Here is a 14495-nt window from a genome sequence, read left to right on the forward strand (position 1 = left end):
CTCTTCCCATGCTAATTTCTCTTCTTCAGAATGTGCGAGTCGAGCAATAATATCAGCCTTGGCTTGGTCCAAAAGGGCTTTTACTTGGTCATACTAGCCAGGCGGGACAGACCCCTTTCTCAGGCCATTGTTCACCCACTGACTGTCTCCAATCTCGGATGAATTCCATGGCTCTAATTACGCCAAAGGCTTCTGCCTCAATTGACCTATCCTCTTCAGCGAAAGGGACCAGGGGGCTTCCAGCTGAACGCACCCCTGGCAAGCCTGACCACTCTTTCTCCAACTCGAGGATCCGAGAACGGTAGAGCGCCTCCCCACCGACCAGGGGATCTTGAGCAAATAACATCATGTCAAAAGGCGGTGTCTCTCGAAGATTCATGGCTCTGAACAGTTTCTCATTCTTAACATCCATAAACCGTCAGTATAGAGCAAGAAGCGACATTTTCAAGTAGAGATCCTGGGCTCTAGCCTGCTCGGCTGGGTCGAGTTGGTCAAAATTATCCGGAAACGGGGGCGGGTCCGGAGTAGTTAACGCTGGACCATCGTAATCAAGGAAATATGGTTACCAGGCCTGGTCAAATAGTGGTAACAACTCCCTTGACTGCCAGTCAATGATACCCATGACTTCAGATGGCCTATCAGGGTGCGCAGAGATATTCTCAGTGTGAACATCAGGCTGCCACAAGACAGCCGATGAGATTGAGTTTTCCAACGGTTAAAGAAGTTTTACCCCCGTAGGTAATTTTGGAGACGGCTATCTTTTTCGAGTGAGAAGGGCTGTATGTGCCGTGGCTATATAAGAACAGGGGTGGTTGGAGTAGTCAGCTAGTCTTCTTTGCACAGGCGATCCCACGATGTCCAACTGCCGACTTGTACTGTTCAACACAAATACCTGAAACAGGCATAAACAAATGATCTCGATAGGCTATCTTGGAGCGCCTTACATGGGCTTCCATCGTATCCCACTCTAGTCCGGCCGACATCAAGAAGCCCTCGACCTGTTGACGGACCGACAGCAAAGAGGTGATCTTTGACTTCAGAGCCGCTTTCTTAGAGAAGGGCGCATCTGTGTGTATCACACAACTCGGACGAGTAGTATAGACTCACATTTTGGGCAAACGGCGTCGACGTCGAGGATTTTTGTTACAATGACATTGATTTCACGACTTCCAATCTAGATTTGACTTATAAAGTCGACCATACCTTGTCAATTTGAACCCTTCTGGCTTCCTCCCTCCATGATGATGTCCAACGGAGTTCTCTGTTGCTTTAGAACTCCCGTCTCGAACTCTTAACCTACGGCTATATACTTCATATACCTTCTTTATTATAAGCAAATATTTATGTGCTAAGGTAAGGAAGCTTGCTTGCCCATGAGGCTCATCCTGAATAATATATCATAGTATGTATAATACAGTACGGAAATCTAGGAACCTGGGAGGAAAAAGACTAGCTAACATGAAAGGAAATATACGTGTCCACCACCTACTTTTATTTGCTTATTTATTCGTTGGATTGAGTATTCCTGCCACTTGCCCCTCGACTCATTCTATATTACAGGGCTAGTTGTCTTCATCTGCTACAATGCTGAGCCTCAGTGCAGAGGAAATCATGGAATCAAACAGTAGCTACGATATCCTTGGGGAAAGGATCACTAGATTATCAGCTGATGTCGTATCTTTATGTTGACCCAATCAGCATATAGATGCAGTGGTACATCACAGCAACATAAATGAGATGGAACGAAGCTACACAGTCGCATCCAAAACGAGAGTGGTCGATATGTAAGACCTTAGCACGCTTGTAGCCACAGAGCACGCCTCGAGATACGACGCCCAGTCAAGACACTCCAAAACCTGGTCAATTGTTAGAAAGATGAAGAGGCACGTAGTAGTGTACGTCTCCACGGTCTCGCATCTTGTGATGGACTCGCCTAAGTCACTAAGCAGCTGTGAAAATGAGCAGAGGTTGTCACCCAGCTCTCGCCTCTCGGTGTACTTGAATGACAACTGGGCATGTTGATCTAGATGAAGCGCGATCTCGCCTGTCCGGACTTGTATATCATAAGGGTCCTGGATGTTGGATGTCGTAAAACGGTAATTCACGATGGCAGGAAGCCACTGCTGGATTCGGGTGAAAACGCTGTCACGTCCAAGACACAGAACTTGCTTGCGCGCAACCTTGCGAATTTCCTCTCGCCCATCATTGTAAAGCTTGAGATCGAGGAGACCGTGCTTGTCGTACATTATAACCTTTGTTAGTCTCTCAGCCAGTGCGTCCATTTGTAAGTGCGTCTGGTTGGTAGCCAGGAAACATTTTTGACCGTGCTTGACTGACGTTGTCGAGGGGGCGCCGATGACGGTTTTCTTCCAACGTTCAAGTCTTTGTTCATTTAACGTTAATCTGGTTGCATCCAATAATCGGGTTGCTGCATCGGTGGTGTCGCTGAAGATTTCCTTGATTTTTGCTCGAATTGATGATGCCTCTTTGACAAGCAAGTATATAAACCTTGAGTCCGTTTGGTCGCCTTGCTGACTGAGAATAAAATCGATGATAGTTTCAGGTTCTCTTAAGTTTTCGGCAAGGGCAGGAAGCAAAGATCCAGGATTATCGGTAACAAGATGGAAGGCCGCAATGATGCAGCTACGAGCATTACCATCCTGGGTGCGGTACCGATGGTGCACGAGAGAACCAGCACTAAAAGCGACAGTTACCGGCTGCTCGGTATGCTGCACCTCGACGACGCATGGACTCTGGCCATATGCCTGCTGTTGAAACATCAAGACGTTGTTCAAGCTGCCGTCTGTGATGAAGATACTGTCGTTCTCGGTAGACCATGCTCTCCCGCCCTCGTCTACCCGTATACGGCGATTTCCACGGTGGGTGCCAGGGAGATAAGTGAAGTTTTGGCCGCTGGGACCTTTTGGATGTCCCTTTTCCCATCCTAACAGAATCTTGTACTCATGCCGGAATGGACTGTTATCAATGTGGAGCATGTTGTCCTGGGCATTGACTGAGATAGGTTCGGTGTCCTTCCCTCGGGCATCTGTCATTCGGATGGGCCCACCCATCATGTAAGCAATCATGGCAATTAGAAGTGGGTGTAGAAATGCGTCGTTGTAATTTCTGTTGCGAAGGATGCTGGGATGTTGTGATAGATTTAAGAAAGAGTGTAAGAATGCCGTGCTCCCGGACACCTGCATTGCATGAACAAAGTCGAGGATCAATGAGGTAAACCGTGTAGCACCAATGAGGCCAGCAAAAATTGCACAGCCCTGTGTTTCTAGGACATCAATCAATTTCAAAAAGCCATCCGCCACGGAGGGTTCATTCCATTGTGCCGAAAGCTCACGCAAGAGCCCTTCCCGGAAGATAGCTTTCTCATGTAGACGCTTGTCTCTGTACTTATTGGTGTCGACTGTAACAGTTGGCTGGGATGAAGTTCGAACAATTCTTGCTTTTAGCTCCGTCCATGCTTCAGGATTTGTATGTATCTGGAGATGCACAGGGACACTTCGCTCCGGCCGTGGAGCTGTTGGTGAATCCAGCTCCGCTGCGTTTGGCTTCAGATTATGCAGAAAAGATGAGGCTTGAGGAAGTGCATCCATTCTTCAGGTTTGGTAAAGATCCGGACAGCAGTTACTTCCTCGCTGCTGAGAGCGAGTCGAGCTTTTAATTCTAGGACTACACCTACTAAGGCTGATTAGAGGTACGTGACCCAGCTTGAAAGCAGCCAATACGAGATCCCCTAAGGCTCGAATGCGACCATTGGTTAAGCGCAATTACTGGCCCGGGCCTTCAGAATGATTATATGCCTTACTATTTAAGAGACGTCAGCAAACCTAGGGCAGGGTAAGCACGCATGGATATGTAGCGTTCCACTGAATAAGCAAGGACTTGTGGAGAAGCTATAGCCTTACATTGAACTTTCAGGACAGGTAGCCACAGCTTTACTAAGGGTTCGTACCTGTGTTTTACTTTCCTTCTCAATTGACCGTTCTCTGCACAACAGTGACCTTTACCATGTTCTCAAATAAGCAGTACCAGCATATCCCCACAGACAGTACTCCCGACGATTTACGTTTAGCCGAGCATGACCTCGACGATCAACACCCAGGAACTATCGGATTAGCAGAAAGATTAAGGAAGCAGTGGCGAATTCTTCTTTCTGCGTTGTCGGTCATTGCCTTGGTCATATTGGGAGTTATTCTGCTGATTTGGTATTCTTCTGACTCGCCTGAGAGAGGCACCGAAAGAATCAACTTTGACACTGTTCCGAGTGACTACTGCGGATCTACCGTAGTCGAAGCCCGTGCAAAAGGATGCGTGTTCGATCTGGTCACCAACAACTGGGTCCCAAAGCGCTGTGCAGATGCTGAAACAGCTCAAGAGTTCCGGGAATGGGTTTCCAATAATGTCAGACTTCGACAGTCATGGCCATACTACTATGATGGCCACGGAGAAAGGCAGATTGCCTCTGAGGAGGAGATGGCAGCAATGGTCGGGCAGCTCGTCTACACTACGACTGAGAATCATCTGGGACATTGCACCTTTCTCATGCGACGATTACATCGTTTCCTGGACAGCGATGCGGAGACAGCCATTTCCCGGATTAATTTCAATCACACCCTGCACTGCTCCTCGGAGATCCTTCGGGCGGTGGGTAATCCTGAATGCGAGGATCGTGGAACAATCACGTCGGCTTTTTTGGTTGGCATTACCGGGTGTTAGTGAGTGGTGGCGCGGATGGTTGACTGTGGCAATCCATAATCATGATTTTTTACCTGTCTTCTGTATTGCGCCATCAATGAGTATAGACGTGTAATACCTACTAGCGTACATCCTTATGTGGCCTTATACTGCATGATTACTCTTGGCACTCCTCTGATTACCATCAACTGTGGGTCAATGTTTCAGGCTTATGGTAAGATTCTCTCACTAAATCTATATTTCTCTTGGGGATTCGATGATAGATTTATTTTGCCTATTTCAGTACATACCTGCGGTACGTCCCACCAACCGTGATGGCTATCCAGATGTTTGGACAAGTCGACCATCTTCCATCCGTAATACTTGATCCGAGCCCTCTCTTCCCTGGTTCTGCAATACGTTCATTCCATGTGTAATGGTAATCACAGTATGGCCCCGGCTTGTAAATTCTTCCATAATCTGCTGCATTGAGGATGCAGTCACTTCGTCCAATGAGGCACTAGGTTCGTCTAGGAGCAATATGGGCCGCCGGCCATCCAGCGAGCATTCGTAGCATGATATTGCTGACCGAGCCCGTAATAGCGCCTGGGCAGACGCAAATACCTGTCTCTGACCAGTGGAGAGCGGCGGAAAATCCGACAAAGTTTTGTCCAAAGCGTCGCGTCCCACAGTCATGGTCATGCCTTGGCCCACGGGAGAAGAGAAATGGGACCAAAGGTTTGTCTTTATCAAGGTTTTCCAGATGGCAGTACTGTCGTGTTGGCCGTAAGGGTCCAGATTGAAGCGAATACTAGCGCTAGGTAGAATAAATGGTTCCTGGGGAATACTGACGAAACAGCGTTGTCGCACGATTCGGAGTGGCAGGCGTGCGAGGTCCATATTGTCAACCTCGATCAAACCATCCTGCTTGTCAAGTAACTGTAATAGCGCAAGGATAAAAGTACTCTTTCCACTAAATCATGTCAGAAATTTTTAATATTTCCTATAACAAGCTTTTTTTATCTTTCCATTCTTAAGTATCATACCTTCCTGTTCGGCCCCGGATAGTGATATTTTGTCCAGCTGGGACTTCCAAAGTCACGTCTCGAAGTATTGGCGTCTGCGATCTAACAACATCCGTCAGCCGAATTATCATAGCAACACCATTTTCACGTAAGCATTCAAACGGATGCCTACTTATAAGCAGCTGATAAGCTTCTGATTCTAATTGTTCCCGTTGTTGGCCACTCCAAGCGAGGCTCCAAAACGTCGCGGCTGCTTTTCTCCACAGGAGTATCCTCCTCCACCGATTTGAGCCGTGCCACAGAGCCAAGGGAGGTCTCCAGGCTCGTCCAGCTCTCTACCGACCGTAGAAGAGTAGTGTTGGCTGCTATAATCATGTTCAGTGCAACCCCAACCTGGCCGCCGGTGGCACTCTCCCGGAAGGTAATGGCGAAAGCAATCAGAATAACAGCGATTGCAGTAATTAGCAGATCAAGGACAACGTTCAGCCACCTCTGTAAGCATAGCAGTAGATACATCGTTCCTTGAGACTTGTCTAACTTCATAATATTGGAAGATTCAAATCTGGACTCCCATCCAAAGGCTCGAATTGTGTCAACTCCTTCAACCTGCAAAAGGCTTAGTTACACTGTATGGCATGCAGATTTGCTCTTACCGTTTCAACAATATTAGTATATAGTTCAGACCGTGACTCAAGATCAATAAAGCGCAGCTGTCGAGAGGTTCGAAGATAAATTCGTTGTATAAAATATATGCAAACGGCGCAGCAAGGAAGAGTGCTTGCCATGACAGGTTGCACCATGAAGAGAACAATAGCCTGCATCAGCAGCTTGAATATCTCTTTGAGGCGAGTTAGTTAGGCACAGGGATAGGTCCTTTCCTTTAGACTTACGATTGCTCAAGTTTGCAAACGCAGCGGGGAGTTGCTTATCCACGAGTTGAATGTCCTGTCCGAACCTGAAGATAGGTAGTGCTTAGTACGGTGTTCTTATAGTTCGATGGGATATACCACAGACCTATTCAAAATTGTCCCCGCTTCCGCAGAAGAGAAGTAGGAAAGGGGGGCACTTTGTGCAATTAGCAGTAAGACCTAGATAGATCATGGTCGAGAAATTACTTGAGGATTTTTGAAAGTAGCCGAGAGTGCAACGTGAAACCTGATCGTGGCGCAATAAGGATATGAGTGGACCTGTTTCTTGTGTTAGATAATCTGTTAATCCTAAGGCCCCGGGAAGGCACATATGAACATTACCACATAGTTCCATTTGTGGCTAACCAGGCAATACAAGAAGCTACAAAATACAGGAGGAGGTATCCCCTGGATCCTGCACTGCCGGAATCGGTCCACCATCTTAGAATGTTCTGTGAGAAGGTAAGGCAAAATGCGTACACTGCGGTGCAGCTAATCATCAAAAGAATATTGCGAATACCAACTGAGCTGAAATAATATCCTGCGTCGTATTAGTTGTCATTTTGTAGAATGTTGGGGCATTATTACGGTATACTGCGATATCGCCGATTCTCCTTGCCAAATCATCAGCGGCATCAGTCATACGCATCTTGTCCGCCTGAACCTTGAAGCGATCGGACGTCTGATCATCGTGGTCTTTGATAGCCGTCGCTTGTGTATCTGATGTTCCTGTCCCTTCATATGCTGAAACATCCTCGGGGCTCATAGGCTGGACATGATTATTGGTTAGTACAATGACCTGGTCGGCGATATTCAAGTATGTATCTAGAATATACTTAGCGCTTGCTCGGAGATACGACCAAAGCTCACGGAAGACGTACCTTCTGCAGTAATCAAGAACACCGTGGTCTGCATTCTCCGGAAGAGTCCCCCAGGGCCTAGTAGAGCTCCTATGATATGCTTCTTGACACCCCCGTCTAGCGAACTGAAAGGGTCATCCAAGATGACAATCCGACTACGAGAATATACTGCCCGAGCGAGTGCCTGTGATATAGGCCTTAGTCTCCGTGATCGACTCAACCATCGTGCAAAGGGACCTACAATGCGCGACTTTTGCCCTCCAGACAAATTAATTCCATTATTCGTAATGCATGACTGGCTGCCGTCCGGATCCTCAAGCGTCTCCAAATCAACCGAGAGGCAGCAAGCGTCCAAAACAGTTTGGTACCAGGTGTAGTCGATCACTCTAGAACCACCGCATATAATATCACGAATTGATGCATTAGGCAACCAAGGTGTCTGGTTGCAAAACGCAATCTGCTCATCAGGCAGACAAATCCTTCCACGAGCCGGCCTAGTTTCTCCCAGTAGGGCGGATGCCAGGATCGATTTGCCAGTCCCAACAGGCCCTGTGCATATGACAATCGACCCTTGGTTTACCTTCAAGTTGATATCGCGTAGCAATGGACATGACTCGCCCGATAGGCAGATGTCAACATGCTCTAGCACCATGGCGCTCGTCCTATCATTGTCTGTGTCTCCTACATCTTTAGGTTTCTGAGGTAAACCATGCCTCTCGTCCAGCAGTTGTTGTTCAGTCAGATATTCTTGTATTCTTCGGAAATTCGCTAACGAGGCTACTGCCCGTGGAATGATTGTCATCACCATGTTCGCTGGATGGGTCACCATCGTCAGTAGGGCTACAGAGGTAAACACTGTACCCGCGTCGAGGGCGTAGTCAAGGCCGCGAAAAATAGCAAATATACCCAGCGTTAAAGCCGGCGAAAAAATTCCCAGGGCATTCGCTGTGTCCTCCATCAGTAACCAGCACGAGGAAAAGCTTCTTTCTGAATGTTAGGAATATTATTACCACTGGCATTGTATGCTACCATGATCCACCTCATCTTTTTCGACAAGCTGATCTCGCGAGATCGTAGTTCGGAAATTAGAGAGCTAATTGCGTCCTCGAGTCCTAACATCTTCACGCTTTTAGCTCCTGCAAGGACAGACGTGATCGTCGCGAGTCGAGCCTGCGTCGCAGTGGACCAATCCGCCTGTCTCCCTTGGATGTGCTTCGCAACATATGCACTAAGTCTGGAACAACCTATTATGATAAACCTTCAGTTATTCGGCATTTTTCGGGCTATAGCCTAGCCAAGGAGACCATACCAATCACCATGATCAAAGGGATACCTGCAAACCATCCGATTTTCTTGACTAATAAGGCCGTTCCGACCATCACCTCAATAATCTGTGCCCATGTCTCGTGCCACATCTCTGCTACTCCGATGACATTATCCACGTCCGCAGTAATGAGCGCCAAGACCTTTCCATCCTGGATGGTGGGTTTTACGACTCTAAAGCAGCGAGCATGAACGAGACCAATGAGTGCTCCCCTGGTCATGACTTGTAGGCGGTTGAGCCGGTGTTGGTACAATGATGTTGTAATCTATTCATAATGTTAAGCTTCATCAACCCATAAGGAACTCGTATAAGATGATTACTAACCGCTAGGCCAGAGTAAATCATAATGGTGAGAATGACGATCCAATAGCCCGAAGAGGTCTGTTCGCCTAGCAATGCTTTATCCTGGACAAACTGGATTGTAATGCCCATCAAGATCGGTTGGGAGTAGCGGAAGAGTATCAAGAAAAGGCGCGGTATTACAGGAGCCCAGAATTCCCTTAGGAAACACTTTACAAGGATGATCGGCAACGTAAGCTTTGTTTCTGGCTTTGCTTCGAGGCATAGTCAGCTTGAATTCGTTATAACAATGGGTTAGGCCTTACATCTCCCTCCCCAGGCGCGAATGATTCGCCTGCGTAGAGACCTTGAAGACAATGGCCGATCCAGACTGGGCAGCTCCGTCTGTGTCAACGATGCATCGTATCCCGCCTTCAGGATCGAATTTATCCACCAGAATGTAGCACGACCCAAGATTCCCGTCACTGTCTCAGGGGGGAGATGCCGGTAGCGCTCTTGCAAAATTCCAGTCTTGCTACAAGACTCTGTGGCCAGAAGAGGCAGCTCCACCACCACCCGAATGATGACTAGGGCGAATTCATGGCTCACCGATTGTCGGAACAATAGCGGAATACTGATGATGTCCTTTACTAGGAATAATGTAAGATAAATGATGACCGCACTTGATGGTCGTACATTCCGATAATGTTCCACATAGGACAACATGCACAACCCCAATGCAGCCAGGAATGATGCAACTGCGGGAAGTAGGCCCCGATGGGAGGTTGTTACTCTAGTAGAACTGAGTAGGTATAACAACTGGATCGCAGAAAAGCCTATTCCCAGGGCCTTGTCATTCCTTTGGTAAGTTGAGGCAAGGTAAATATGATTGGGGGTCACTTACCAGTTTTAGTCGACCTGATAGGCTAGGAAACACCACCTTTGTAGCGGCACCACGGCGTCTCCATAGTCCAAGTGGTGTGTAGATCACAAAGAGCAACGACCACATCGCCGAAACTTCAGCTAACCACATATACTCGGCCACCATTGTGAATTTACGTATGAGAGAAAAAGCAAGGTGATGAATGACACCAGCTTTACTACTGTGCAAGTATGATGTGCATTGGACATTTGGGGTAGGTGGGCTTAGTTATTGTATTATCTAGAGAGTAGGATAACCAAGTAGGAAAGTCTGAAAGCACACTGAACGTATGTTGGTCGTGTAAAATACTAATAGATATATAATAGGTGTGGGTCAAATTCCCTCGACGGAGATAAATAAAAAGAGTACACAGTAATGGCAAGGATTGTAAAACACAAATGGGGAAATAAATCTCTGAGATTATCTTATTGTGGATATTATGGTGGAGTCAACCGTCAGACCGTGCTAAAGTGATAAGTGCAACCTATTTTGAAAGAATATGCAGTATTATCCAGTAATTAATTTTGAATCGTATTCCTCAATGCCGAAAAATATTCTAATAACTTAGGGAGAGCGGTGAAGTGAACATTCTACCTAATCTAGTCACACTAATTTCTGACCTCGGCACCCCGATATTAGTAATTCCCATAACCCCGAAGTCGCTTTTCGGATTGGCCATTTGTGAGGGCATTTGTACCTCATATTGCGCAATTTTGCGACCCCGGTGCTTCTGTTATTTATGAAATGAGCCCGAGAAATGGGCTTGAATGTACTGAAAAGCTGCCTGTCGGTGGGTGTCAGGTATGCTCAGGCCAATATCCTCCTCACTGAAAATGAAAACCCGAGGTTCTCTCAAATCGTACTTGGGCCACCGGTAAGGAGTTCTGGTCAGGCCCACATTCGGGTCCAGGGCTGTGATAAATCCTGCCCACATAGTCCCCATTAACCTGGACATATCATAATAGCCTAAACTCTTCTCGAGGAATGCATTGCCTTCGAACCCCAGACCATCCAAATTCTGGAATAGGGGGGCAATCTCGGCTCCGTGAGGAACTCCGATCCGTGGATCTTGGACCCAAGCCGGTGTCGCATTGAAGATGTAACTGTAACAATGAGCGGAAACTGCAAATTGTTCGCAGAGAAGTCGCTGTGCAGCATTGACCTCGATGTCTCCCAGAACATTTTTGACGCGGTCAAGAAGTTCCTTACTGGTAAACGAGCCAACCGGGGGGTTCAAGACTCGACTGTCATTGGTATCTGGGTAGAAGCTAAGCAGTTGCTGGATGGTTGCCGGTGGGTATCCACTATGCTCTGTTATTCAATCTTAAGTCTTTCTTTTCCTGGGAATATATTGTAGGGAAGCCGTACCGGTTAGAAATATTCTGAAGTCTTCCCACGTTGAGACTTGAGATGGGATGTACGTGGCTGCTTCACTGGAGACAACCCCGCTAAGCACAGGCACCTTAACAAAACGCCCCTCCTTGATATCAAAACTCCCAAATGCCTGGACAAAATCCCCGTCCAGCCTTGGAATGGAAAAACTTGCCATCATATAGCTGCTGGCATCTGCAGAGTCATTGAATGCTGCGTTGAGCTCCTCGAACGGTTTATGGCGCAGGCATTCCAACTGATCATCTGATGTATCGCAACCGGCCGCTATGCAGAGTTGCTGCCACAGGTCGTCTATATCCACTGTTCGAAAGGAAGTCCTTGCAATAGGAGTTCCGCTCTGCAAAATGGCAGCACGAAACAAACCATCGTCTCGGCCGCCATACGCAGTTAGGTGACGTCCTACCGATACGGCGCCAGAGCTGCCTCCCCAAATTGTAACCTTTGTCCTATCGCCCCCGAAGGCGTGGATGTTTTCTTGGATCCAATGAAGAGCTAGTCGCTGATCCTGGAGACCCAAATTCATGTTTCTCGTGCCTTGGACGGACTCGCCGGCAATAAAACCCCAGAGGGACGATCGATAATTGATCGAGACACCGATGAATGGAAGGCCTACCGATGCTGCATGGGCGACGAGAAAGGACATATTATATCTGCCGTCGCTAGATCCTCCCCCATGGCGTCCCCCACCGTATATGTATACCCCTACTGGCAATAGGCGTCGTTCGTATCCCGCCGGGCGAATGACATTCAGGGTGAGACAGTCTTCCGATTGTTGAAACTGTTCTTGATGATCCTAAGATGACATTAGCTCGTGGCTCCAAGTGATATCTTGTAATGTAGCGACGTACACCATAGCCTATACAGTGAGGTCCGTATTCATGCGCAGATCGAGGATGCTCCCATACGTTTACGATAGGGCGAGGAGGATGGAAGCGGTTCTGTCCTATGGGTGGCTGTGCATAAGGCATACCCAGGAAAACATCTTGATTAAACTTGTCGAGATGCCTTCCGATGTAGGTACCATTTCTGACTCTAGCAAGAGGCGGGCTGGTTGGCGATTGGCGCCCAAAGGTGTACGGTATTCGGAACCATAATAACCATATCAGGATGATCAAACATGATATTGATATGATGGCTGAGATGAGGCTTCCACCAAGGGAACAGTATCTCGGTTTCTGATTTGAATATTGCATTGTATAACTTGTCTACGGAATGTTCTGATCACAGCGATTGATATTTTATGCGTAGTCGCGTTATTCCGCTGTGTATGTCAACAATATGTATAATGGACTAAAGTGGATGCCTGATCCCAGAAGCCTCAGGCCCCAAGCCTATGAACGGGGGGCTACTAGTGTATTAGTTCTGGTTAGCGGGTAAGCATGCAGACCTAGTGGTAACGTTATATAACGGGGTTAAGCATTGCCAGCCCCATCAATTTTGGCCACTCTGGAGTCAAGGAACATCTGGTAAGCTATATGTACCACTGATGGTTGGATGATAGGGACGGTAAAACGCCAAGGAAATCACCACCATTATTATACAAAACACACCTTGATGTTGCTCGTAGTCCTTGCCCATAGCAACTGCACCGCACTACAAAGTGGAAATTTGCTGTTCCTGACTCTACGAATATTTGAGCTATAGATTCTGCCGTTGTTATAAGGAGCCAAGGGCAGCTCATAAAACCTTTAGCACCTTCTCGGGCCGGTATGTGTACAGCATGACAGCACGTGGTTTCAATGAGTAATTCTGTTAAATAAGCACAGAACCTTCTCGATGTCGAAACCGTTCTCTCTGTGGCAGCAATGGCAGACCGCCATTCGTGTTGTGTGAGTATCCGGGACCTTTTGTTCACAGCGGTCTACTGATTCAAAACAGGGTTTGGTTGTCTTTGAGCATTTGTGTCGTGTTGTCGAATAAGTGGCTTGTGGATGACATGGGATTTGGTACGCCCAACAAAAATCAATTCTCCTAAATTGATCAGTAAAGTAGTGCACTCGCTAATGTACACCGTGGTCCTCAGCATACCGTGAGACTCCCCAATTTTTAATATTTTTCGACGCTGAAACAATCTTTGAAGCCCCATTCTTAGCGACATGTCATATGCTATTCGGCGCACTAGTATCCTCATTTTTGCAAAGTTGCACTTCACTACCTGCCAGAAAGCCAACAAGTATAGGCACACCACAATATCTGTCGTTAATCACACCCCTGGCTTTTTTCTTTATTATGAGCATTGTATGCGGCAACGAGGCCATGGCACACATTAGCATCACAATGATTCAAATTCTCAAGGGGATGTCACCTGTCATCGTTTATGTAATCACTTTGTGCTTTGGAATGTCCAAGTTCAATGTCCAAAGAGCGGTGGCACTTCTGATGGTTTCCCTTGGTGTTTTCGTGGCTTCATCGAAGTCACTTCGGACAAGCTCATACGGAATATTCATACAGCTAATGGGAGTTGGTGCGGACTCCCTTCGGCTGGCATTAATGCAGAGGATTCTGACTGCTCATGATGAATCATTCGATCCAGCGGCCCTATTTCATCATCTCGCACCATTCTGTGCATTTCTTGGAGCAGTCAACACACTCTTCACGACGGTACCAACGGTTGCTGATCTTGCGCGTGTGTGGAAGATACTTTTGTTTAGCTGCACCCTGACATCAGCGCTCAACATATCTACACTGTCTCTTGTAAGCAATGGTACCTATGAACAGGATGGAGGTTAGCTGATTTTCACTACAGATTAAGGGTACATCTTCCGTATATCTCAGCGCCTGTGGAGTCATTAAAGACATCTCCCTTATGGCCGCATCCTCAATTATCTGGAGGACGAAACTTGATGTGCGTGAAGCAGTAGGCTATGGGGCAGCATTTTTCGGCTTGATCATGTACCACCATTTAAGCCACCAATCCAGAATATAGAGTAAATTAGCTCTATCAAGAGTGATACCGAAATATTATATTATTGGAATGCTGGTTCTAAGGACTAGACTAGCTCTTTGTTAAACTAATTGGTAATGGGGCGTCAATTCAACATCCTAAAAATGACGATATTGACCCGAGACTCCTTGTCACGGTTCAAACATGCTACC

The 14495-nt window shown here is 47.1% G+C and overlaps 5 protein-coding genes across 5 annotated transcripts; 2 read left to right on the forward strand and 3 right to left on the reverse strand.

The window, feature by feature from the left end:
- Positions 1–1334: 1334 nt before the first annotated feature.
- F9C07_2155006 (uncharacterized protein) lies at positions 1335–3743 on the reverse strand. The gene has a single exon (XM_041285852.2). The coding sequence runs from the start codon at positions 3606–3608 to the stop codon at positions 1749–1751; it is 1860 nt and encodes a 619-aa protein (XP_041145564.1). The 5' UTR covers positions 3609–3743; the 3' UTR covers positions 1335–1748.
- A 200-nt stretch (positions 3744–3943) lies between these two features.
- On the forward strand, positions 3944–4904 carry F9C07_1489796 (uncharacterized protein). Its single transcript, XM_041285853.2, has one exon. The coding sequence runs from the start codon at positions 4024–4026 to the stop codon at positions 4729–4731; it is 708 nt and encodes a 235-aa protein (XP_041145565.1). The 5' UTR covers positions 3944–4023; the 3' UTR covers positions 4732–4904.
- Positions 4905–5028: 124 nt separating this feature from the next.
- F9C07_2231903 (putative multidrug resistance protein) lies at positions 5029–10133 on the reverse strand (the record flags this gene model as incomplete). The annotated part of the gene is made up of 16 exons (XM_071509893.1): positions 5029–5662; positions 5736–5816; positions 5887–6320; positions 6368–6552; positions 6605–6669; positions 6729–6779; positions 6830–6901; positions 6965–7163; positions 7211–7447; positions 7504–7666; positions 7724–8427; positions 8493–8726; positions 8792–9071; positions 9131–9360; positions 9412–9934; positions 9990–10133. 16 exons carry the CDS (start codon positions 10131–10133, stop codon positions 5029–5031), a joined length of 4236 nt encoding a protein of 1411 aa, XP_071366224.1.
- Positions 10134–10538: 405 nt separating this feature from the next.
- F9C07_1489887 (Alpha/Beta hydrolase protein) lies at positions 10539–12731 on the reverse strand. The gene is made up of 3 exons (XM_041291926.2): positions 12248–12731; positions 11376–12192; positions 10539–11318 (listed from the first exon to the last, which is right to left on the reverse strand). Exons 1-3 carry the CDS (start codon positions 12590–12592, stop codon positions 10741–10743), a joined length of 1740 nt encoding a protein of 579 aa, XP_041145567.2. The 5' UTR covers positions 12593–12731; the 3' UTR covers positions 10539–10740.
- Positions 12732–13112: 381 nt separating this feature from the next.
- F9C07_1489892 (triose-phosphate transporter family-domain-containing protein) lies at positions 13113–14495 on the forward strand. The gene is made up of 5 exons (XM_041285854.2): positions 13113–13228; positions 13278–13345; positions 13423–13428; positions 13480–14093; positions 14146–14495. Exons 1-5 carry the CDS (start codon positions 13176–13178, stop codon positions 14323–14325), a joined length of 921 nt encoding a protein of 306 aa, XP_041145568.2. The 5' UTR covers positions 13113–13175; the 3' UTR covers positions 14326–14495.

Source organism: Aspergillus flavus, chromosome 4 (genome assembly GCF_009017415.1).
Source record: "Aspergillus flavus chromosome 4, complete sequence".
Taxonomy (NCBI): domain Eukaryota; kingdom Fungi; phylum Ascomycota; class Eurotiomycetes; order Eurotiales; family Aspergillaceae; genus Aspergillus; species Aspergillus flavus.